General features: G+C 53.6%; 1 protein-coding gene across 1 annotated transcript in view; it reads left to right on the plus strand.

The window, feature by feature from the left end:
* Nucleotides 1-26,124, plus strand: part of COL13A1 (collagen type XIII alpha 1 chain) — a 154,112-nt gene that overhangs the window by 51,747 nt on the left and 76,241 nt on the right. The window contains exons 3-6 of the mRNA XM_023644199.2: nucleotides 14,475-14,482; nucleotides 19,467-19,493; nucleotides 22,319-22,354; nucleotides 25,345-25,371. Coding sequence (XP_023499967.2) covers nucleotides 14,475-14,482; nucleotides 19,467-19,493; nucleotides 22,319-22,354; nucleotides 25,345-25,371 — 98 coding nt within the window. The remainder of the gene's footprint in view (nucleotides 1-14,474; nucleotides 14,483-19,466; nucleotides 19,494-22,318; nucleotides 22,355-25,344; nucleotides 25,372-26,124) is intronic.

Raw genomic sequence — 26,124 nt, forward strand, 5'->3', positions numbered from 1 at the left:
TGTTTATTGTGCTTTCCCCACGCCTTGGGCAGAAAGGGACCAGAGCTTTGGAGACCACCCAGCCTTTTCCTCTGCAGAGATTCTCACCGCAGTCTGCGCTCCCCACCAAAGCCCTGCCTCGGGCTGTCCAGCCGCAGGGTGGGTGGGCATGGAGGGGCTCTGTGCAGAGCTGCAGGGGAGTGGCTCCTCTGCTGTGAGCTCCTTCGTGTGAATCGGCACCTGATAACACAGCCTGCTCTCCCGGGGTGCCCCGCCCCCTCTAAACAGCATCTTCTCTTAATTAAAAAGTCAGGCAGGGCCTCCTGTTGGGAAAGGACATTCCATAAGGAGGGGATGCTGGTGGCCACAAGAGTGGCTTCACCCTCCTCTTCGTGCTGCCGTCCCCATTTCCTGTGGGCTCTGCATCCCACCCCCTGCTCCCCCGCCCCCGCGCCAGGCTCAGAGGCGTGGAGCAGGTCTGGACGAGGAGCCTGAAACCCAAGCGCTGGTTCCAGGCAGGACTCTCTTCTGCTGGGGCCCTGGGTGAGCTGCTCAGCCTCCGAGCTGAAGCGCAGTGCTCTCCAGTTTATGTATGTGAGGTCGTTGCAGCAAGGTCTGACTATGGTCGTACAAACGTTCACACGGACCTGATGTCCCGCCTGCTTAGCCTAAGAAAATAACTTATCAAAACAAAAGTGCCAAGTGCACAAAGATATTCATTGTAGCATAAAGTATAAAAAACAGAGAAACTTCCAGATCTAGCGACTAACAGATCTAGGTAGATCATAGTATACTGTGCAGCCATTTAAACAGCGTCATCTGGAAGGCTGTGCAAGTGTGGGAGAGTGTTCACCTTGTCACGTTCAGCGAAAGAAGCAGGTACCATGTTACATGCGCGCTGATTTCTGCTCTGCAGACGTGGGTATGCGTGTGGACGAGGATCAGAGGACCCAAGAGAAAATGGAAACAGTTGTGTGAGAACAGGGGCCTGGGGGATTAGGCATGACGCTTTTCTTTCACAAAATGTCCTTTAATGTTCTTAAAGAGCTGTTTTAACAATAAATAAATGTCAGAAAAACAAACCAAAGTTTTTTTAGAAAGCAAAGCCAAATGTAAGATCCAGTGTTTTTTTACTGTCCTCAGCTCAGATGATGTCTCCAGTTCCTCAGCTTCTCATTCACCCCAGCACCCCAGGCCCCAACACGTACGCCTGAAGTCACACGCTAGCTTTGCAAACGGGGCCCCCGTCCCCAGCCTGTCTGGGCTGGTATACAAGACCACACAGCTTAGGTTCATCCTTTTCCTTCTGCCCTTTCTCCTGTCACATGTTTAAGGCCTTTTCAGTTCAAAAGGTATTTTCCATCTATCTGTGCTTGCCGCCAGACTCTGATTAAAGTTTCTACAACCTCCGTTATGAAAGTTCTTGCACAGGCCATTGTGCTCAGAGAGCTGGCCAAGGATGGCACATCAAACAACAAGTGTCATTCTGATTGGTTGGTTGTGGCTGCCAAAAGCACAAGAAGCAGCACTGAAATAGATTAGTTACGTCTGCTGTGGGTGTAGGATAGAGGGGTAGTGGTACATGTCCCCTGGGCGTTTGCTCTCCCACAGTAGTCTGATACTAAAAGTAGGGCTCTGACACCAGGGCTTTCTTCTCAACCTTGCTGGCGCTGCCCTGGAGAATCTCAGGTGCTGTGCAACTCTGTCTTGTGCAAGGAAGGGTGGGTGTGCCCAGTTCTCCAGGCAGTGTGCTAGTGTGGAAACAGGATGGACTTTGCCACAGATGGACCCAGGTCAGAATCCCAGCTCCATCATTTTATTAGCTGTATGACCTTGGATGATCTATTTAACCTTATTGGGCCTTGGTGTTTTCATCTGTAAATTAGCATACTTGCAGATGAGTTGTGTTATAAAGATTAGAAATAGTAATGAGCCGGCCCTGATGGCCTGGTGGTTAAAGTTTGGAGCGCTCCATTCAGGCGGCCTGAGTTTCGTTCCCAGGTGTGGACCTATACCACTTGCCTGTCAGTGGCCATGCTGTGGTGGCAACTCACAACTTGCAACTATACACAACTATGTACTGAGGGTTTATGGAGGGAAAAGGAAGAAAAAAGGAGGAAGATTGGCAACAGATGTTCACTTAGGGCAAATCTTCCCCTGGGGGGAAAAAAAAAGATTAGAAATAGTGACTAGGGAGTACCCTGTCTGCTACCTGGCATAGAGGAGCTATTATTCTGGGCCCCCATGCGATTCAGAGGGTTGGTGGTGCTGTTGAGGCTGCTAGTGTGGAGGAAAGCCATGTGGAGTCGCCGGCTGCTGCCCGGGAGGCTGTGTTTCTTTGTGGTTCCCTGGCCCACAGTTCCATATGCCCACCTTAACCCAGGCCTTGTGGGCAGGTTACTCAGCTGCTTGAGACATGGCTAAGGGAGGAACAAAGGCAAGCAGATTTTTCACTTGATTATGCTACTGTAAGTTAAAACACTCTGTGTTAGGGCCTAGCATTAACATTTATTAATTACTCATCATGATATGTGTTTTTAATTATCTACAATTTAAAGTAAGATTTAAGAAAAATAGATACCCAGGGGCAGTTAAGTACCTCCCTAATTACTAATTAAGCTGAATCACTGCTCAGCATATCCCTGTTTTACCTTCAGGTAAACTTCAGTAAAACTCAGCTTTGTAAGTCACTGACATGCTGAGGCTCAGGCTGTGTTCAGGGCTAGCTTTCAGTCCTGGACCGCCATGCCAAGCAGAAGGAGGGAGGCAGATGGGCACAGATGTAAACGCACTTGAAGGGGGCGTAACCACACACAGCTCCACACTTGCTTAAAGCTAACCCCCAAACACAAGGTCAGTTTCCAGACACTGCTATGATCCTGCTTCTTCACAGATCCCTAGTGCAGGCGATGGCCGATGGACACACCCATACACTCATTCATGTTTCAGCAAGCCTTTACTGAACACACGTTCTGGGTCAGCGGTTCTGGGCTGCAACAGATCAGGCCTGGAAGGTCCCAGGAGACTGTGTGTTGTGAATTAGCAACTTGAAAACCAAATACAGCTTTTTTTGCCTTGCAGAATAGTTTTTAAATTTCTTAAATTGATATCAACATTTAGAAGTCAGAAAGTTTTACATAAAATATGAATTTTGGGTTTTTCTTGAATATTTTCAAGATCTGACCATCGTGAGTCTGCATGCCCACCTGGCAGTACTTGGTTGGAGCTAATGAGTGGTAATTCCGTTTTAGGCACACAAGCAAGCCCTTAGCACGTTGCCACAGTCTCTACCATTCCCTATCGCCCTATACCTGGCTGCTTCATTTGTTTATGTTACTTGCCTGGCTCCTTGTAGGCATTGGAGTTTGCAACATCTAATCTCCCTCAACTCCTCTTGGAGCAGCAACTAAAGAAAAACTGACTACACCCATTGGAAATCTTAACAATCTAACAGAAAAGACAAGGCAGAAAAACATGGAGTTGGCATCCATACATAGAAATGAGAATGATAGCTAACTGAGTATTTTAACAGCTTGGGAGAGACCTGAGCCTGGTACCATGGTGTTGTGGTAAATCAAAGCCAACCACCTGGAGGAGGTGGTGTGGAGCTGCGGCATTCATGCCGTGACCTTTACTGGAGAACTGTTTGTGCCTTTTGGATGTGGCAAGGGAGCACCACTTGCTCAACTGCTGACTTCCTGGGAAGGACCTGAGGTGGGGGTAGGGGTGGAACAGGAAGTCACTCTCCTTGGGCAACATCTCCGGGTCCTGTGGGAGGATCTCACTGCTTCTTAGAGATTCAGTCGAGGGTGACAAGCTCAAGTGAGACTCCAGATCCTTATCAGAGAGTCTGATGGGCGCCCCAGCCTGATCTATTTCCACCTTGACCACATGGGGGGCGACCTGAGAGAGACCCTCTGCCCACTCCCCGGGCCCACCGCCCCATCTGTGCTCCCACAGCCCAGCCGCTCTGCCCTGTGCCCTGGCCGTTCCAGGAAACTGGCGGCCTGAGAACAATGCCTGCCCTTGGCCTGAATCTGCAGGACCGGCCTGTAATCTCCCCCAGCAAGACCTACCCTGAGATTTCCTCCCTCGGGACTTCTGATTCTGACCCCAGCCGGGAAGTGTCAGGGGCCCACGGAAGTAAGAAAATGCGTGATTTGTCTGGCCAGTTCAGTCTGTCTGATTTCATTCTGGTGGCCGCCCACCCCATCTTCCCTGCTCTGCTCGTCTCAGCGCCCTGACCCCCGCCTGGTGCTGCTTCGTGCCTTCCAGGGCTTCCAGGACTCATCTGAGAGCAGTGCAGCAGGGAGGCCAACGGCCTGCACCCTGGAGTCAGCCTGCCCTAGCTGGTGACCCCAAGCAGGAGACACCCTCTCTCTGTGCCTCCGTTGTCTCATTTGTAAAATGAGAGTCACAAAGGAGTCCATGTTATAAGGCCCGTAAGGGTTAAATATGGTGCTATCTGATGCGGGGATGGCAAGCCGAAGAGTCGAAAGAAAGATTTCTTGGACTCTCAAGGTCTGGCAGTGGTGCTCTTTTATTTAGAGAATAGTACGGAATAGCATGGGGACAGGACCCATGGGCAGTAAAGAGCTGCTGCCTGGGGACAGGACCCACGGGCAGTCAGAGCTCCTGCTGCTGCCCCGAGTTGAGAGTTAGGGCTAAATTTATAAGGCATGGGTACGTGACTTATTTTTACTGGAAAAAGAAAAGATGATGTAAAAAGTCATTAAATGATTTCAGTGCAGATGGGGGTCTGGTTATTGTGCAGTCATATAACTTTAGATACGAATCTGGTCATATAGATCGGCATGTAGGTGAGGATGCCCTGGGCTTCTCTCCCTGGGGCAGCCCTAATTCATATCATAAAAATCCACCGAGTCATATAGTTTGGCATGTAGGCCAGGTAACCTTGGGCTTCTCTACCTGGGGCAGCCTTAATCCACATCACTATCCATCAACATTAAGAACGATGCTGGCACATAGAAGGAGCTCACTAAGTGTTGGCCGTTCGTCTGGCTAGAACACAGAGGAAGGTATCATGCCCTTCTGGGACAGGATGTCATTATTTCCAACTTCATAACTGTAACTTTCATAGCTATCGTTTATTGACTGTTTACCCTAAGCCAGGAACAGTGCTGAACATCTTACCTGTATTCTCTCATTTACTCCTCAGAACCCAATGAGGTAGATACTATCATTACCCCCATTTTACAGAAAAGGACACTGGAACTCAGAGAGGTTAAGCGACTTGCCCAAGGCACATAGCTAGTAAGTAGCAAAGTTGGGACGTGAGCCTATGGCTGTTTGTCTCCAAAGCCCATGCTCTTACCCATGAGTCTGGGCAGGAGCCTAGTTTGATAAGCAAAAGGTCACAGTTGTCAAGTCATATTTCTATTCCATTACTTCTAAGTAAAGGGAAGAACGATGAAACCATGAGACTGTGTGTGCGTGTGGCCAGTTGTAGTTCCTGCTCAGATAGGTGGTGTCTGGGTAGGGTTAGCAGTCGATCCTTAGTGTGGGCGCTCAGGGGGCCGGCTTTAGGAAAGAGATAGAGTTAGCCCATGGATGAGGCCCCGCGGCCCTCAAAAGGACTGGAAAGGACTTCCTGCGGATTTTCTTTCTCGACAGTCTCGCCCTCTCGCCCCACCACCTGAGTCTTGTTGACTCTTAGTTTGGTTTCACAGCTGAAGCAATAAATGTGAGGGTTAAAAAGGAAAACTCTAGAGTGTAGCTGATTCCAAATGCTAGCTCTGCCGTGTACCAGCTTTGTGACCTTGGACAAATTATTCAGCTTCTCTGTGCCTCCAGAGCTCCCTCTGTAAAATGGAGCCACAGTATGAACCTGCCTGTCAGGATTGTGGCTGTTCAGCGAGGTAACGCATAGCTTTGTGGCTGAGGGCGTGCGTGGGTTCCAGCTCTATGACCATGGGCCAGCAACTAGACCTCGGTGCCTCAGTTTCCTCATGTGTTTGGTGTGGAGAATAGTGGTGTTACCTCATAGGGCCACTGTGAAGAGCGAATGAGATAATGTATAAGGCGCTTGGCCCTTGTTGGAGGTTGGTGAGTGCTCAAGAAATATTAGTGTTTATGACAGCGAGGAGACAGAGGCTCAGGATGCCAGCCCCGTAATGGGTTATCAAGAAATGTGGCTTTAAAATAAAAAAGCCCATCCTTGGGAGGTACAGGCCTGCGGCCTCTCCCAGGCCTCTGATCGGTCACATCCTGTGTGGGTCTAAGGGCCCCCCAACCCCCTGCCCTCTCCCCCTCCAGCAGTGGCCTGGTGGGGCCCTGCCCGCAGAGCTGTGACGTCTGAGCTGCCCCAAGCAGGGCCTTCTGCGGGAACATCGGATGTGGTGGCAGGATCCGTGTCAGGAAGGAGGTCTGAGGTCAGAGGTGTGGTGCCTCAAGGCTTCTCCTCCTGCAGGGGCCCATGTGACACCTGAAGGAAAAAAGCAAACCCTGGCTTGGGGCTGGAGGGCCGGGAGTGGCAGTCGAGGGTCTGGTTAAGACCACTTGCCCTTACAGTGCAGGCCCTGGGCTGGGGCTGCAGGTGGGCGCTGACTGCCCAGAGGCTGGAGCCCCAGGCGGAGACCTGCATGTGCTGGGCTCCCCAGGAGCTTCTAGGCAGCAGTTCCCTGCCTGTGCTTCGGCCCCGCCCCCGTGCAGGGGCTGCTGAGGCCTGCTGTAGCCTCTCTGCTTGTTGGCTTGTTTTGGGGACCAGGTGAGGGAAGGTAAAACAAGAACCTGGAGAAGGCAGAGGGCTGAGAGTCCCTGGGACCGGGCCATCCAGCCACATAACACCCTCGACAGGAGCTTGCTGGGGAGCTGGGGACCCAGATGTGTGGAGGCCCTGAGGGACAGAGGACAGCGTCACTCAAAGACCCGCGGCAAACTGGCTCTAATCTGGACTGCAGTCAGGGTCGGGGACCTAAACCTGGGGGCAGCGTGGGGTCACAGTCTGGCTCTGGGGGTTCCTGGCCTCAGTCTGGAGGTCTACAGGAGGCAGTAGTGAGGCAACCAGCTCAGGGAAGAAGCTGGCCAGAAGCCTGAGCCTAGGGACAGAGTGTCAGGGTCACTGGGAGTGGGGAGGCATCTCCTGAACTAGAGAAGAAGCACCTAAGAACAAGGACAGCGTCTGACTTCACAGCATCCAGCCTGCAGCCCTCCATGGCTGGCGCTGAGCAGACGTTTATAATAAACACTTGTGAAGTGAGCATGAAGGGGCACAGCTGAGGGCGCAAAGACACAGTTTCTTCACCCTCTGACTACTGTGCTCAGCTTCGCTCTCCAGCCCCTGCCTCTGTTGCAGGGTAAGAAAAATACCCCAGGGTAACTCAGCTGCTTCCCCTTTCATATTAGCCCCCGGGCTCACTCTCCTTCTCGCTCATTCTCCTGGGCTTACAGCTGTCATGGTGTTGGAGAGGGGACACAGGTATGGCTGTGGCCACCTTTGGTCTGAGCTGTTGTCCTTCCTGCCAGGGGCTGGGCATTGCCCTCTGTCTCTGGGCAGGGCCCCACGCTGTTCTCCTCCTCTCTGCCTGTGGTCTTCTACTGGCCAGCAGCCCTCGTGGCCGCATCCTGGAGCCTTGGAGCAGCTTCCCCAGTTACAGGGGATGTGGGGGTCTGGGGCTGTAGGAGCTGCGGTCATTGGAATGGGATCTCCCATCCCTCAGTGTCCTTGGCTGTGGGCTTTCCCCCTTCGCCTGCTCAAACCGCCCCACCGAAGCCATCTTCACAAGGGTTCCTGGCCACAGACACTTGCCCTTGCCTACGCCTGCTGGGCCTGGGATGGGCTTCCCTGGAGACACAGGGCTGTGTGGAGAATGGGTGGAGACTGGAATAAAATCAGGGCTGTTAGGAAGGAGGAAGGGAGAACAGGTGCTGGGGAGGCAGCCGAGAGACTGATCTCCAGGCACACCCTCAGGTCTAGAAGTGTCGGGTGAGGCATCTGAGGCTCCCTCCATCCCACCAGCCCCGCCTGTCCCCAGACACTCGCCAAATAAGATGGGGAGCAAGGACATAAAGAAGCACAACCACTAGATTGATGGGAGGGGTTTGTCAAGGGCAGAGTGGTCCAGGAGCCCCAGAACTAGCTCAAGGCCCCACCAGGTGAGAAGGCCACTTCCATGATGTCTGCAGGAAGGTGGCCACTCAGGTTGCCTTCTGGTGGCTCCAGATGTGGCAGCAGCCCAGTCATGGCCTTCGAAGAATGTGGGTCATCAGGGAACCTTTTGGGGCCAAGCCATGAACTAAACTGGAAGGGATCTCGCTTGGTCCTGTCCCTTCCCTGCTCACACCTCCTAGTCCCTCTGCCAGTCTTGACAGCTGGCTGGGGCTGGGGGAAGAGGGCTGCAATTAATGCTAGTCCCTACCCCTGGTATGAGGTGTGTCTGGGGAGTCCTGGGTACCTGGCCTCTCCTCCTCCATCTCTGCTGCTCCCCAAGGCTAGACCCAGCCCTTCTTAAGTTAGAAAAGGACCCTCATGCTTCACCGACTTTCTTCCTGTGTCTCACCAACCAGATGGCTCTAGTTCCAAGATGACTAATAGCTTCCATCTCGTGTGCCAGTTCCTGCTGATTGATAGTGGCTGTGTTGGAAAGAATTGTGAAGCCTTGTCAGGGCTCGTTGGAGGAGGACTAGCTGTGATTGATTAGCAATGTCTACCATGAGTACAGGAGTAGAGAATGTGGTTGTATGGTTTTAAGTGCTTCCCACTCTTCTCAAGTCCTATTATTACTCTCCATCAGCGTGAACTGGAAAGGCCTGAGGATGTCTTGTGGCTGAGAGACATCATCGTGGGACAGATCTGAGCGGCAGTGTGCTGGGAAATGGTGAACAGTTGGCTCTTGGGGTAGAGTGGGGCTGCTTTGTAGCTTTTACCAATTTCTGTGGTGTGAATACTCCCACCACGGCTGACTTCCAGCTGCCAATGGGAAATCACTGAACAAGAGTTGGGAAGAGAGGCATAGACTCAGCTCTCACAAGACAGTAGGATGAGCTGGCTCAAGCACTCCACCGTCTGAGTAGTTGGATGTTTTTTCTAAGAAATGTAAAGCCTCCGGCCTCCACTCAAAGCTGCATCCAGTGGGGGACTGTTCTGGGAAGAGCACTGGACTAGGATTCAGGATCACTTACCACAGCAAGTTACATCCCTTCTGAGCCTCAGTTTCCTCCTCTGTAAACTGGGAGTCAGGTTGTGGTGAAGCTCAATGAGCTCATGAGCCCAATGGGGAAGTGTCTGCCGGCCACAAAGCGTGATTGGCCAGACATGCTCCCCAGGCACCACATGCAGATGGTCTGCCCAGCAGTCTGCCTTGGCTGTCCCTCTACAGTCAGCGTTCCTGCCACGGGGCTGCAAGGGAGAAGGGCTGGTTCTCTTTGATGTCAGCTTTAAAAGACAGGGGCTGCCTCGAAGCTCGTTGGGTTTCCCTAAGGGGCCATCGCACCCATCTCTGACAAAGTCCTCTCGTTGGTTTTTGGAGCTACTCTTGTTCCCCTCCTTCATTCCTTAAGGCAGAGGTTGCTCCCTTTGCTTCTCCTTCATGTGCCTCCTTCAAGCTCTGGGGACCCCGTGGTCCTGGGAGGCTGTGCAAGCTGTGTTCCTGCCACTGTGGTGTCAGGCAGGTCTGGGTTCGAGTTCCAGCTCAGGCGCGCGCGCCCTGTGATCGTGAGCACATGCCGCAAACTCTCTGGGCCTCAGCCTCTTCATCTGTAGAACAATAATAGTAGCAGCTACTTCACTGGGTTGTTGGGTGGACTGAGGGAAATAAGGTACATAAAGTTCCCTGCATAGTGTTGGGCTCAAAATAGATGCTCGATAAATGCATTATTTGTCTTCACCAGGTCTCAGGCAGAGGTAGAACAGGCCACCCTGTAGAAGAATGAGATCCCCACAGCTGGCAAACCGCAGGGTCGAGTGAGGGCTGGAGCCTCCCCCGAGGGGCACCGGCAGTACCGGAGGCGCACGGGGAGCCGGGAGGCAGGACTGGTCCCGTTAGTCCTGCACAGGGTTTCTCATCCTCGGCATGATTGACATTTGGGTCGGATAATTCCTTGTTGTACGAAGCTGCCTGTGCATTGTAGGGTGTTCAGCAGCATCTCTAGCCTCTACTCACTAGAGACCAGAAGTGGCCTCCCAGTTGGAACAGTCAAAAATGTCTCCAGGGGCCGGCCCAGTGGCTGAGTGGTTAAGTTCGCGCGCTCCGCTTCAGTGGCCCAGGGTTTCACCGGTTTGGATCCTGGGCACGGACATGGCACTGCTCATCAAGCCATGCTGAGGCGGCATCCCATATGCCACAACTAGAAGGACCCACAACTAAAAACACACAACTATGTACAGGGGGGCTTTGGGGAGAAAAAGGAAAAATAAAAAAATCTTTAAAAAAATGTCTCCAGATATTGCCAACCATCCCTTGGGGGCGCAGAATGGCCCCCGGTTGAGAAACCCTGTTCCAGCAGGGACAGAGTGACAGTCACTGTTAGTCACCCCAGCTCCGAGGAGAGCCTGGGATGCACAGCATCTGTCCTGGCAGAATGGGTGGGTTGGCACGTGGCAGAGCCAAGTGACAGGCGGTCAGCTGCAGGCGGCCTGGCAGCAGGCACCAGGAGGCGTGGGTGGGGGCTAGGACCCCAGCTGCTGGAAGCCCAGCAGTCACGCAGGGTCAGATCACGGCTCACATAGTGTTGAACCCATCATACCCTGTGGCTCTTTACTTCCCTGTCCAGGACCAGGACTGGATCCAGGGTCTGGACAAGGCCGAGCCCTCCAGGGCTGGGGGAGGGGGGTTCTCTGCCCACATTAGAAGGGTGTGGGCCTGAGGGCCAGGCTGCACTCCACCCCTGATGACCTTCATGACCTCTAGCTGGAGTACACAGGCTTCCAGATAAGAGAGCCCTGGATCAAATCCAGGCTCTGCTATATGGAAATCAAACCTAAAAAACCCAGGATGCTGCCATTTAAGATGGGGAGACCGCCTTAGGCAGGTTGCTTAACCTCTGAGCTCAGGTTCCTCATCTGTGATACCAGGGTGACAATGCCCGCCTCACGTGACTGTTGCAGGATTAAATGCGCTGTTACAGTGCCTGCACTTGGCATGCCCCCTGCCGCATATCAGCCCTCTGTGAATGCTGTTGGTTGATTGAATGAATGGGTCCTCCTGTAGCAAACCTTTCTCCCTTAAATCCTTTTGTCCGTTTTATTTCTCTTCTCTGGAATTTCTCCAGCTTTCTAACATAGGAAGCTGTTGACTTCTCAACGGGAGGAAATGAGTTATTCAGCTCTGTGTCACTAGAAGTGAGCATGAGGCCTGGTAGATATGAGGTGCTTAAAAAATTCAGTTTTCCTTCCTCAGAGGGCAATGACTGTGCCTTATTCACCTCTGTATAGCCATAGCCCAGCACAGCGGCTGGCACACTGCAGGCAATCGTTAAGTGTTTGTTGAATGAATGAATGAATGAACATCCAAAAAACGGTGAAGAAAGGCATGGCCCAGAACATGGCCCCAGGACTCCTCCTAGGAGCCCATTCCTACGCATCCTGTTAGGAGGAACATGGCCGGCCACTCAGAGGAGGTCAACCAAACCCCGGGAAGGATAGCAGTCTCTTCACAGAGGCAGTGGGTGACAGACGTCAGGCAGAAGGAAGAAGGTCTCAGGGAGAACCTCTGCACCCTGGGCCGCTGTGAGGCCCTTCCCTGGGAGCTGTGCTGTAGTGTGCTCTGCTCACCGCAAGGACTGGGATGGTCTCCATAATTCTCCCTGTTGTGGCGGCCGGGGGTGGAGTCGAGGTGTTTTCCTCTACCCTCAGGGTTGACGGTGTGGGCTGCACCTCTGCAGGGGTCAAGTATGTAGGCCACGAGAGACAGAGGGGTTTGTTAGGAAGACCCATGGCTGGGGAGTCAGCAGGAGTCCTGGGTTCTGGCCCATCCCTGTCACCCACCACACAGTGGCCCTGTGTGTTCACTACCCTCCCTGGGCCTCTGTTTCCCCATCTGTACAGTGGGGACTTGGTTATGCCTTGGGGTGACTCTGTCCTTTGGTGCCTGGCCAGGGCAACAAATCAGTCAACAGCCATGTTCCTGAGCATAACCAAGTGGCCCACACAGGAGACCAACCAATGACATCAAGGCACTGCTGGATTTCACAAAACCATCAGCTCTCTAGCCGCCTGAGAGCCACTGGGCATTGAACACAGTGTCTGGTGAAGCGCCTGGTCTGAAATACAGAGGCCTGCTGAGAGCTGGCAGGGCAGGGCAACAGTCACTGTTCCAAGGGGCCTGAAGGTTTTCCAGGGGACTCCTGAGGATCATCGTTGACAGAGGGAGAATGTGATAGAAAAAGTCTTTTTTTCCTGACTCCCCCATTTCTCTTCCCCTTTCTAAGCACAGAATCAGCTAACAGATAGGGGCGCTTTCCAGTTGCTGAAGTCTGTGTGAGTGACAGGTGGGGGATGCTAGCCTAGAAAAGCTTGACAGAGCCTGATTCCCTTGCATAAGAAAGAGGAGCTCCTAAAAGAGAGGTGGGAGGGTTGTGTCTCAAGAGAGGAGCCAGAGGCTGAAACACAGGCGTCCGAGCCTCCGAGAGAGGCGTGGAGAGGCAGCGGGTCTGCGGGCGATTTCAGGGTGGGGTGAGTTGCTTTGTGAGTGAGAGGCATGAGCCGAGGCTCTGTAGTGAAGAGCCTTGGGGGAGTAGCTCAGGCTTCCTGTGCCTCAGTTTCTTCATCTGCAAAGTGCAGATGGTAGAACCTTGTCCATAATGGAAAACACTTAGAATTGTGCCTGGCGTGCAGTGAAGACGTCAGAGGTGTGTGCAGTGGCGATGATGGTGGTGATGACATAAAACCCTTGAAATCTCCAGTAGAATTTATATCACTTAGGGGTGGACCCGGCAGATGGCTTTCTGGGGACCCTGCTGAGTGGCTTGTCCCTTGTCAGCTGCCCACCTGCGTCTGGGGTTCCTCATGCAACCGAGACAGCCAACAGCAGGCAGGGCCGTCACCAGAGCTCCACTATGGCACAGGAGCCCCCCCAAGCCTGCAGCACTGGGAGCCAGGGCCCTGTCAGGCGGCGGGTGGGGGCATCTGCCCTCTATGTGGCTGAACCATCCAAAAGTTGCCATGGGCTGAATTTTGTCACCAGCCTGCTTCTCACAAGGACACTTCCCCCAGCCGGAGGCACAGACTTGCCAGCTGGACTGGCCTCGGGCAAGCTGCACTGGGGGGATATTTTCAGATTCTGGGTGACATTCCCCTGCCGCTCAGCCTAATGGGTCCCAGATGCTCCCCTCTTCCCTCAGCCTCCCTCCCTCTCGCTGTTCTGAAACCCTGTGTACAGGCCTGCGGCCCGCCTGGGGCCTCCTCGCCCAGTCACTACACCTCTTGACTTATTTTTTTTTAATTTAAAACATTTTGTTCCCCCTTAATGGGATGGCTTGACAGAGGCCAGCATGAAAGAGGCCGTTTCCTCCTGGATTGGGACCAGGACAGCGAAGCAGGCAGAGGAAGGCGGGGAGAAGGAAGCTGGCTTTGGGAACGTGAGGGGCGAGGGGAAACAGGAGGAGTCTTTATTGGCCGAGCATGAAAGAAGCAACAGGAGGAGCAGCTGTGTTAACGCGGCCAGGTCGCGGGGGGCTGGGCGGACGCACCGGGCCCAGCTGGGAATCCCGCGGCCGGGCTCCGTGACTCACGCTCTGCAGACCTCCACACACTGCACTGTCACACTCTACCTCCCTCCCACCCGTCCTCCAGCCCCTTTTGCAGAACATTTGAATTTGGCTGTTGTCAGTAATGAGATGGGGCTGTTGCTGAGGCCTCTGGGAGGGAGAGGGGAGAGTGGACGCACCAGGAGAAAAGGAGAGACAGGCGTGGAGGGAGGGGAGCCGGCACGCAGTGGTGGCCGGTGGCCGTGAGGAGAGGTAGGGGCAGCAGACGGGGAGGGCAGAAATGCCTGACTCACAGCTTAACAGAAACCAGGACAGGCCTGGAGACCTTGGGCGGGGACCCCGTGAGAAAGCTCACTCTGTCCCCTCTGCTTCCTGCCTGTTTCCCACTGCATCTCATCTCGTGAAAGCGTGAGCGGGCCGCGAGCCTGCTCACCATCAACATCCCTTTAGCTTCTGTGACCCTTTTGAGCTTTCGCCACATGCCTTGGCGCCCCCTGCCCCCCGTTCTGCAAAGCAACCATGTACCCCAGCTGGGTGGGTCCCCAAGAGCCCGTCTCGTGGGGCGGGAAGCTGAGGCGTGGAGGGCATTGTCGGGGAGGCTGGGGCCGCAGCTGGGCTGCGCCTGGGGCCCAGACCTCTGGATTTCTCATCCAATAATGAAAATATGGAGATGAAATAAAGGGGGAAGAGATTATATTGGTGAAAGTGGGCCAAGAAAATACAAACTTCGAAGACAGATGGAAACCCCTCAGCTGAAGAATTCTTGGACGCTGCTTCTCAGGCAGCCCCCTCGTCCTCTCTGACCCTGGCATTTTCTCTCTCTCTTTCAGGACCTCCTGTAAGTAACTCCAGTGCAGCCCGGTCTCCCACGTCTGAAAGGCCTTGCTCCCTGCTGGTAACGGGCCCTGGGTGGGGGGCTGACGACTGGCCCCACTGTCTTCCCGGGGAGCCCCGCATCCTCCGCAGAAGGCTGCGGGCTCCCCCCAGAATGTTGGCGTGAGGACGGAGGCTGCGATTTTGCTTTCCACCCACCTCTGCACCCCTCCAGGGCCAGACAACAGCTATTCCCAGGGCAAAGCAGGTCCGATTTCAATCTGAAAGGCTGGCTCGCCGCTTTGTTAGCCCAGCTCCTTTGTCCCCCAAAGAAGCAACTGGAGTCAAAGAAGCACCAGGTATTAGAAAGAAGGAAGAGATCATCTGTACTCAGTTCTGGTCCTTGAGAGGTCTCCTGCCATTCAGTAAACAGGTCAGTGAGCGGGTCCAGGTGTGGACTGCTCCTGAGAACATGATGTCCACACTGCTGTGTAGGCAGCTCCGTTCCGGCCAAGTCACTTGGGGTAGGTGATTGTTGTTGTTATTGGTGGTGGTTTAATGTAAGAGAGAAGTGTCAGCGGGTTAAACTGGGAGACAACACAAATTACAGGCAGCACGAGAGGCTCCTTTCCCCGGCGTCGCCTACAGTCCAGGGTGGGGCAGGAGCCAAGTCGTTTCCAGAGAACCTGAGAAGAGCCCGAGGACTGTCTCCCTGAGGTAATGGGTCCAGAGAGCGGGAGCGCCTCTTCTTTGAGGACAGCATTTGATATCCCAACAAAAGACCCGGAGGTCGCCGCGGGAGCTGGGACTGGAGTTGAAAGGCCCAGCCCTCTGCATCAGATCTTTCTCAGGTTCCCAAAAGCAGCCTGTCATCATCCCGTCCTCAGAGAAGTCGTTTCCTTAGTCGTTTTCCTCCTGATCTGTACCTGCGAGAGCAGCAGCCCAATCTGTAACGAGACCAGTCTTTACTATTCCATCCGTGTCCTGAAAGGTCTGTTGACCCCATGCCGTTGGTCCTGCCCAGCTGCCCAACTGCGAACTTACAGAGAGAGGAAGATCATGTCACTGCCTGAAAGGAGGGCGGATGATTTATCATGACATGTTTGGGATGTCAGCTCTCAATTCCTGTCATCCATCTTCCAAAATAAACTCCATCACGGGGAACTTCGACAGACCACCTGCTGCAAATGGTCTGCTTTTCCCCTTCTTTTCTGACAAAGCCAAAAAGAGTCCTCACCTCCCTCACTGAGAACCACCCCCCACCACTCCCATACACCTCGTCCCCACAGCCGGGCTTCTGGGATAACCCGGCACCACCAGCTCTAGGTCCCTGCCTGAGTTGAGGGTCTGCCCTCACCAAGGACGTCGTGTTCTGAGAGCTTCTGCTGGCCTCACCCAGGACCGTGCTGGGAGCTCTGCAGTGCAGGAGCAAATGAGAGGCGAAGGACATGAGCCTCTCCTCACCATGCTGCCCACCTGGCCACCGCCCAGCCATGGAGTGAAGGCAGAAATCACAAGGCAGGAGGAGGAGCAAACGGGCAGCTGGCCAGGGTGGGACTCATCTTCTAGCCCTGTTCTCTCTGCTTCCTGCAAAGTAAGAATGCTCTTGGCCAGAGGTGAGGGACGGACAGATGGCAGCTGGTGGCAATGCCTGTCTGTTTTCCTCTGGGTGTAGCTCAGGGGCTCCTTCTGAGGCAATTCTGTCCTCCAGTTGGAAGACCTAGGGTCCTATGGGCACAAGGACAGCCAGTGCCTAGAGAACACAACCAGGGAGGTGGATGTATGTGGCAGCAAGCATCATTTAAATGGTAGAAAATTTGTGGGCACCACTGCCCCACACCTCAAGCCCCTGGCAGACAGTGCTAATCAATTAGGAGGGTTCTTAACGTAATGCTTTACTCAGTTGCTGCCAATCCACTGGAGTCAGCACTCAAGCTGTTGGCCGTCCCTGCACTAGATTTAAGGGAGAGTTTCTTAATCATGGGAACTGTGAGACTGAAACAGGTGACCAAGGGAACTCGGGATGTCTCTTTCTCCAGCGGAATACAGGGGAACACATGATGTCCAGCTGCCAGGTTGAATGTGACCCTTGCTGAAATCCTAGCTAACACTGATTATGTGTCAGGCACCATTGTGTTTCTGTGGAGGTGATGTCATAGCATGACTACAAGCCAGACCACCTGGGTCCAAATCCTGGTTCTGCCCCTTCTGGCTGTGTGCTCTTCTAGCTCCATGCCTCAGTTTCCTCATCTGTAAAATGGGGATAGTAATAGTATCTGCCTCATCCAGGTGTTGTGGGGAATATATATATATAGTTATATTTGTGTATATGTATACACACAAATTTGTGTATATATGTCTATAATTTTTTCTGTTTAGAATATATTAACTCATTTAAATCCTAAAAACAGAAGGCTTCCCCTAGATGATCCCCAAAGATTCTGACAAGCCTTTAATTTTAAGGAGGAAATTATTATTCTCTGAATTTTCACTAATTAATTTATTATTTCATTTATTTCTACCCCACCTTATTCCAAGAAACATTTTGGGATGATTTACAAACTAGGTAAGGAAACAGTGGAGGGGGTGGAAAGCAGAGATAGGAAAACAAGGGGAATTCAGACTGATACACAATGACATCCTAGCAGAAGAGCCACGGCCTTGGCTTCGAGCTTCCTGGTGGTCAGAGCAAAGAGGAAAGCAGGGCTGTTGCGAGAGTCAGGCTGCAGGAAGATAGGAGTGCCCCTGGCCTTTGGGCGAAGCACAGCTTTTTCTGGGACTGAGACCCCAGAGAAGTTCCTCCTGTGCGGGTGATGTAGGTAAACGTCCCTTCTGTCCCTATGCGAGGTAGACCCACCATGTTGGGTTGGGATCCCTCGCAGGCCCGTCCCCTTCCCTGGGATGGAGGGAGGAGGCTGCCCTACTTCTTGGCTTGCTCCCTGGTGGCGTCAGGGCCGGGCAGTTTAGAAGTGACAGGAACAGGGTGTTGGCTCAGCGCTAAAGCTCTGGTTTAAGGGGGATCCTCAGTGCTGAGCTATCTTTGGGGGGCCTGGGAAAGAAGGAGGCCCAGCCCCAGGTTCATGGCATCACCCTCAGTTCATTCATTCACAAATAGGAATTAAGGAACTCCTTAGGGCTCAGCACTCCTCAAGGCACTGGGAGCACATCCATGAACAAAACGGAAAGATCCCTGCCTCGGGAGTTCATGTCCTGGTGATGTGGGGGCAAAGTCCAGCAGAGTGAAGGCACACCCGAGGGCCAGTGCTCAGCATTCCCCAAGGATCCCTGACTGAGCCCGAGCTTGGTTCTCTGGGGGAGTCCTGCACCACCGCCTCAGGGATGCTCAGGACCAGGGAGAGAGGGAGTGACTGATTCCTGGGCTGCCCGCATTTGCCGCAGCAGCCTTGCAGCAGCTGGCCTCTCTCCTGCGAACACCGAAACCCACCCTGGCTCTGCCCTGGGTTTATGGGAAGAGCAGGATGTCTGGAAGGAGACAAACCACACCCAATAGCACAGTCTCTGGAGGGAGAGACCGAGACCGGCTCTGTGCCCCTCGGCCAGTCCTCCTCTCTTCTAAGAATCGTAATAGCTAGCATTTATCTAGCACTTGCTGTATGCCAGCCCCTGTGCTGAGTGCTTTCCATACATTATCTCATTTAATCCTAGGAGATAGATATGATTGTTCTCCCATTTGCAAGATGAGGAAACTGAGATACAGGGAGGCCAAGCAACTTGCTTAAAGTCACAGACTAGTAAGTGGCAGAGCCGGGATCCGAGCCCAGGCCAGCTGACTCCAGAGCCTGCGCTCTTAGCTAAATCCTCTTGTCTCCCTTTCCAAGACCCCCATCTCTCCTGGACCTCGTGCCCAGGCCAGGCCAGGGTTGGGGCTCGGCTCTAGAAGCTCTCTCCAGGTGTTTCCTCCGCCTCTGCAAGGTGCTCCATGGCGCCCTGTGAGGCAGCTCTTAGAGCGGTTTCCCAGCCTCCCTCTTGTATCAGATCCATCTGGAAGTTGGGGGCCAGTGCTAAAAAGACATGACTTTCTCAGAATTTGCTTGTTTCCTGAGCTCTCCTATGCATGTTGCTATGATGATAATTATTAGTACTAATGGTACATTTTGTTAAATATTTTCCTCTTTTCAGTGGGATTTCAGATCCGTTATATGGAGTCATTAGTTTATGCCCAGAATTGTACTAGCCAGGAATACCAGAGTTACGAATCAAGGGTTTGAGAAAGATATCACCATGGTTGGTGAAGACAAGCTCCTGGAGCCACGCAGGGCGCTAGGATGGGGTCCAGCCTCCTGCTCTCGCCCAGTGCTGACTCATCGTGGAGAGCATGATCTGAAGCTGGTTGGAGGGGTCAAAGGAAGGAAGTCCCACTGCCTCCCTCACCATCTCAACGGAAGGGAAGAGGCCCCCTGGGGATGCCCCCACCCTCTACCACCCCCTGCTCCATGGTCGTGTTCCAACAGCTCAGATGTGGCAGGTCCAGCAGAGGCGTCCCGTGGCAGACCTGCTTCATCAGAGCAGGCATCTCCTGTGTGGCAGGACAGGGAAGACCAAGCCCTGACCCCCTCGGGCCCTTTCCCAGGTCAGGGCCAGCACACATGAGTGGTGGACAGAATATTGCAGTGAGTGAGGCAGAAAGGCCCAGAGAGAGGGGATGTGCTGGTGAGGCCTGCAGCCCTAATGATCCTTCAGTCATGAGGGACAGGAACATGGGAGGAGACTTTCTCATCTTTCTGTTCCCTGCAGCTACCCTGGGCCTGGCTTGGAGGAAACTCCCCCACCAACTGCTTTTCTGAATGAGTGAATGAATGAATGAATGAATGCTAGAACTGAAAGGAAGCCTAGTGATCAAGGCCCTCCCTTCATTTTCTTCATAACATAACAGAGGCTCATAGAGCGCATGTGGCTCTAAGGTCACACAGCTGGCTAGGAGTGCGGATCCCGCAGGTGTTATGATACCCTGACCTTCATAAATTTCACTCTTTCCCCCTTTCTTTCAGGGTCCCACTGGAAGGCCTGGCCTCCCGGTAAGTTTTCATTTCTTCCTTCCTTTGCGCCTCTCGTGAGCTCTTTCTCAATCCAAGGACTGGCCAGGTTGGGTGGCTGCTTTTCTCCAGGTGCACCTGGGTGAGAGGCCTCTCTCCAGCGTCTCTGACCTATAGCTGAGGGTGAAGCTTCTTGGTGCCCCTCCTGGGGCCCCAGGCAGGCCCTTCCAGTGCTGGACCTGACTTCCAGACTGGTGACCCTACAATGGGGGGCTGGAAGGGGAGCTAGCCCACTGGCTTACTGGGTATCCTTCTGCATACCAGCCTAGATTAAGACCACTATCCCCACTTCGGCCTATGCCTTCATAAGAGTAGACTCAAAACCTTTGTTTTCCTCCCGGTTACCATTTCTGAATTCTAGAGAGGCTATGACAGGTAACCACGGAGGCTTTGGGACAAAAATAGAAATAATACGAATAGCCATTTCTTACTGAGACCTTAATGCATGCCAGGCACTGTGCTCATCACTCTTCATACGTCTGATTTGTTCAACAACTCAGGGAAGTGGGTGTTATTATGCCCATTTTATAGATGAGGATACTGAGACTCAGAGAGGTAAAACGCCTTGCCCAGTTGTCCAAGCTTCAGTGTAGACCTGCTGGAGGCCTGTGTTATCACACACCGTTCCATGCTGCCGTTTCCTGTGGCCCACGCTCGACATTTGAGAACCATCTTTAAAGTCTTCAAAGACATTGCTCTGTGGGGTGTGGCCTGGGGCATGGATGTGTTGAGTACTGGATCCCATGGGCCCTTGGACAGGTAATGACTCAGGCAAGATGCTGTAGTCAGTCAGAGGAGGAGGTGGGGTGTGGAGGGTGAGCCGGGGCTGGCACCAGGCTGCCCTGTCTCCCTGAACTGAAGGCCACATCCATTCGATTCCAGACCCTTCTGTGCATCCCTCTTATCCCAATTACTCACCTTTTAGATGTGAATTATACTGTAACCTCTTGACTAATCCAACAGCTTCCAGAATTCAAGTCCAACAGCGACTTTCTTAAGGAAAGGCATGTGGGAGAATGTTTAGCCTTTGAAAATGGAAATTCTCCTAGTAAGTATGAGCCCCGAAGTGAAGGAGGATGGGTAAATAGGTCCCATGAAATCCAAGGAGGTGAAAAATCAGATGATGTGGGAACGTGGGCAGACTTTGTTTTTTTCTGACAACGTCCACCTTTAAAAAGCATTTGGGGGCAATTCACAGAACAGGGGCTGCTACGCGTGGTTTCCAGTCCCTGGCCATTCCATGCCTGTCCCTACCCTGAACATTTTATGGCCAGGACTGCAAAGAACATTAGTTTTAAAAAAGAAACGAGAAGCAACCAAAACACCCATCCTGCAATATCATTCAAAAGCCCGAGAGTGAGTGGGCCATGGGGATGTCACAGCCCATGTCCAGCAGGCCTGGTGGCCTCAGCAGGAAGGGCAGACCACCGATCCACGGGTCCTGGTCCTGCTCATGCTTCCACATGAAGGGACCTGGGAGTGACCCACGGAAAGATTTGCTGATGCTGGTCCCTTGTTGTGTGAAGTACCAACAGACTTATAAACCTGACTTGCCCGTGGCCTTCCTGGTCTTAGTACCCATAGATGCTATGTACGCAGCACTCACCAGGTGCCAGGCGCTAGGGGTAAGCTTTCCAGAAACATCATCTCATGGCATCCTCCCAGCAGCCCCGGGAGAGAGATGCGGATGCTCAGGGAGGTTAAGGACACAGATCGATGCTTATAGCCAATGCTGCTGCCCTGCCACTCTTTCACAAAGCCTGAACTTTTTACTAAAGATGCCGTCAGTCTTGACAATGTACGGTAACAAGTGCCTAATTTCAGAGCCAATTGCTGTTCTCTGGTGTATCCACATACATCTTGAGATGCTAATTGTCCCTCAAGGCATTTTGCTTCAGTGGGGTCAGTAAATACAGAATCACCCCAGAAATGCCCACACCCTTCATGGGAACCCACGAACCCAGCTCTCTCCTGCCCAGCGGGGTAGGACAAACATCATCTGATGTTCCACCCCCATTGCTTCCCGTCCTCCCAGGCTCCTAGCAAACCCCAGGCCCCACCCCAGGTTTTATGATGTCTGCACACATATGATTGCAAAAAAATATTTTCTACCAAAAGGGGGAGGAACAAAACTTAATAAGCAGATTTCCGGAGTGAGAAGATGTAACCCCTGGCTATAAAACAAAGTGGTTCCTTCTGAGCGTCTGAAACTCGTGATGCAGCTGAATCCACATGGCTCACGGTCCTTCCTGTGGGTGCCAGGGGTGGCCGAGAGGAGGGAGGGTGGAGAAGGGCTCTGTCCACAGCCCTCTCAGACAGAGGGTCCAGGGAGAGGCCAGGGAGTGTGGGCACTGCTCCCCAATCTGGCAAGACAGACCTAGGGAAGTGATTCACCCATCTGTCACATGGGAGCTGCCACTCACCCTGCTCTGTGCCTTGAAGTCAAGCGTGGCAAGGATTCGGCACATCCTAGCCATAGTTGGGATGGATTGTGGCAACAGCAGTCTAAGGGAGAAAGGGCCTTGGACTCCTTATGAAACACATAGGGAAACTGAGGCCCAGGCTGGTGACCAGGCTCCTATGGTAGTGCTCTTTCCACAGCACCATGGCTGAGTGTGGATAGTGATAGGGGTGGCTGCTTGCCAAACCGTCTGTGGGTGCTGAGTGGGCAAGTTCACCCACACAACACCTGGGCATCATCCCAGCTGGCCGTGCAAACCAGGTCTCGAGCACACAGCTAGCACATGAGGTCCTCTGCCTGCTGGCCCGGCTCAGCCACGTCTAATTGTTTCTGCCTCCTTCATCAGGGAGACAAAGGTGCCATTGGGATGCCTGGACGTGTGGTGAGTTGGTGCATTTGTACCTGCTTGGGTGGCCATTGCTTGCTTCTCTATGCTGGCCTGTCCTCCAAGCCATGGCAAGGTGTTGCCTACTCCAGCCCCGAGGAGGGAGCCAGACCACTCCCTTCCCCCACCCAAGTCTGCTTCAGAAAGGGACAGGTGAGGAGAAGGGAGGAAGTTTATTGCAGTCCTTCAGATCTTGAAATATGGCTTTCCTCTCCAGAGAGCTGCCATGGCAAAGCAAAAATCCAAGAAGTTGCATGAATAAAGCCCTTTGCCGATCACCTACTGGGTGACAGGGTGAGGCCTGAGCTCCTCTCGCCATCGAGAGGACTCCCACCTGCTCCACCGGCCCACCCTCAGATTTACGGCTGCTCCTGCCGCTATCCCCAGCAAGAGCAGCGAAAGATGGCGAGAATTGCAACCATGAAATGCTCTAGGGGAACTGCGGTGGAGCCGGCTCAGCTCAGACGGGCTTGCTTCCAGGCTGTGCCTCCAAATCCTCACCAGGAGGCTGGGAGTTAAAGCATTTAATGTTTCCTGCTGAAAAATTAAGGTGGCAAAAGGAGAAGGAGAAGGCTTGACAGGGAGAGCGCGTCTCAGAAATGGGAAGGCCGGCAATAGGCCTTGAGGCCCAGCACCAGTGTTTCCTGGTGGCTTCCAGCCTCCGAGGGGCCTAGAGAGGGCAGCACAGGCACCTGGTGGCAGCCTGAGGCTGTGGTGGTCTCGTGCCGGCCTCACCCCCAGCTTCCTCTAGGACATGGCCCAAGCTACGCTCCCATCTGACCCCTGACTGCCTGCCCACCAGCCATCAGCCTCCGCCTCCACCCGGCTCCCCATGCCCCTGACTACCCCCACGCCATCCTTCCATGTCACTCACATGCTTTGCCTCCTAACCTCACCTCCTGGCTGGTTGGCCTTCAGCCTGGGTGTGGCATCCTTGTGTGAGTTTGCGTGCCTGGTGTGGTGCTTGGAGAAAAGGCATCCAGATCAGAGCTGACACTTGAGAGTGCTAACCATGTGCTGGGCACTGTGCTGAGACCTTGCCCACAGGAGCTCACGAGAACTGCACAAGGTAGTCACGGCTCCCACCCCCATTTTTCAGATGAGGAAACTGAGGCTCAGATGTTAAGTGTCTTTCCCAAGGTCACATGGCCTTGGGAGGTGGCTGATCAGGGACTTTAATCCAGGCAGCCTGACTCCAGACCTGTGCCCTTGACCCTGACATTGCTTCTCTCCATCTCCCTCATTGGCATCACAGCTCTAAGGAGGGGCTGATCCTTAGGGTGAAGCCACAGTGCCTAGGCCTGGGACCTGGGACATTTCAGAGGTTCAGGACAAGTGTTCCATGTCACAGAGCTTTGAGCTCCCCAGGGCTCAGCCAAGGGCTTTCTATCAAGACATGGGGGCTGGAGCCCTGGGCCACCCCTTGGCGGGCTCTCCCGCCACTTCCCAGACCACAGCCCTGTGGGGTTCCTGCTCCACTTCACTTCTCCAGCTCCAAACCCCAAGTCTCCTAAGCTGTCACTGGGTCCTTCCCTGTGTAGAGCAGGCACACGACGTTCATCCAGCCTTTCTCAGGGGCTCGCTGTGGGTGGACCTGAGCCAGGCATGCTCTCCACCATCACCCTCCAAGGTCTCGTTTTGTTGATGAGCGTGTTGAGACTCAGTTTGCCCAGGATAGCAATGGAGTTGGGTTTCGTACCCCAGCTGACTCCCAGACCCCAAAGTCCTTGCTCCTAATGGGTGAGCTTCAGGAGTCTCCACGCTGAGTGCAGCGGCCAGCCTTCGGGTGGGCTGCCGCCTCCCACCCTCCTTCTTGGGCTCTGTGGACATGACCCCCTGGAAAGTGGCCATTGGATCCAGGTTCTGACCCACAGGGGTGGGGGCAGGAGGAAGAGCCACAGGAGGTCTTTCCATTTCCTTCTACCTCAGGCTATTTTCAAGCCACTTTGGGGCTTCCATGCTGCTTGTGCTATTTTAAATGTGTCAATGGACCCATTTGGCTACCCAGTAGGTGTCCTGGCATGAGCCGCCTGATAAGGATTAGAGCGGCCAGTGGGTGTGAAATGCCTGAGTTGTTCCCATAGTTCACCAGAGGTGGCGCCACTGGCTTCTGCAGATTAGGGTGGATTGGAGCTGTCCACCGCTGGTCACTGTGGTTACAGGGACTCGTCCTCGGTCCTCCCAGATGTGTGGGCATTACTATCTGTCCTCCCACGTTCCTCCATGCCCCCTCCCGCCGTCTTGCCTGGCCAGCCCTCACAACTCCTCATGTGTTTAGCTTGGCAAAGCTTTGTGCTTGGTGCTCATCAGGACCTTCAAACCAAGCAGACCCCACTCCACAATGCAGTCCTTGGGGAAGTCTCCCCCACGCCCACCCCCACCTCAAACGACTCCGCCAGCTGGGGCCATGGCTGCTCAGGTAGATGTTCTGACCTGGGTGGGTTCTCCTTTTCTCTCTGTCTCTGTCTGTCTGCCTGTCTCTCTCTCTTCACACACATACACACACACACTCACAGAGGAGCTTCTTTTTCTTTTTGTTTCTTTTTTAAAGTTAATTTTTGTTGAGTTTATGATAGCTTACAATCTTGTGAAATTTCAGTTGTACATTATTGTTTGTCAGTCGTGTGGTAGGTGCACCACTTCCCCCTTTGTGCCCACCCCTCACCCCTTTTCCCCTGTAGCCACTAATCTGTTTCAGACAGGGCTTCTTAAGGCCCCAGACCGTGCTTCTCTCTCAGTTATCTGGAAGGGCCAGCTGGGGCCGGACCACAGGGTGAGACAGCTGTCCACACACTGTGCCTGTTGGACACGGAGCCACCACGTGCCAGCATCTGTGTTTGGTTCAGTTTCTTGTTTCACGGTCATTTCTTTTGTTTGGTCATTGTGCCATTAACACAGATTCTTGTGTGTGTGCTTCCCTCATCCTCTCTTTTTTCTCTCCCTCCCTCTCTCTTTCCTGCACCCTGTGTTGCATGTGGCTGCCCCAGGGCGTAAAGGGCCAACCAGGCGAGAAGGTGAGTGTGTGCTTTCCCCTCTGCCCTTCCGCCCCAGCCTGGCTTCCACCCCACGGACTCCTGGGGTTGCTTTCAGAGGCGCCCATCTCAGCCCTCCTCTCAGCGTGCAGGCCCCAGCTCAGCGTGCCAGCCAGGCCTGCTCTGCCCTCGCAGCCTCTCATGGCCCAGTTTCCTAACAGCTTCCACACCATCCGGCAGAAGTCTTGGATTCCTGGGCTGAGGTCCCAGCTTCCCTGGCTGAGTGGGCCTCCCCCGCCTGCTGAGGCTGCACGTGGCCTCATCACTCATTCCCAGCCTTAGGCGGTCACCCTTCCTGGAGGCAGGGAGAGTACCAATCGCTGTTTTGTGTAGCTGATTCTAGCCCCTCCCCCAGCCCACTGGTGCCCTCAGAAACTCTCTCTGTGCTGCCTCAGAGTCCCCCAGGGAAATGCCCAGAGAGACTCCCAGGGTTGTAGAGTGGAGCCCCTGGAACCCCAGACCTGGTGGGTTCTGAGAGATTACACAGAGCAACACATCTAACCAGCTCACTTTACGGATGAGGAAACTGAGGCCCGGAGAGGGGGTGGGGCTTGCCCAAGTCCCCACAGCAATAGTGATGAGCAGGGGCTAGAAGCCAGACCGCCTGGTGCCCAGCTCTCTACTTCCTTGCCTGTGCATCGCTGCAGTGTGTCTCTGCAGTAGAATCTCCCTGACTCCAAAATAATAACAATGACAACAATAATAATAGCAGCCACCGAGTATAGAGCACAAACT

The sequence above is a fragment of the Equus caballus genome, chromosome 1, assembly GCF_041296265.1.
Source record: "Equus caballus isolate H_3958 breed thoroughbred chromosome 1, TB-T2T, whole genome shotgun sequence".
NCBI lineage: Eukaryota > Metazoa > Chordata > Mammalia > Perissodactyla > Equidae > Equus > Equus caballus.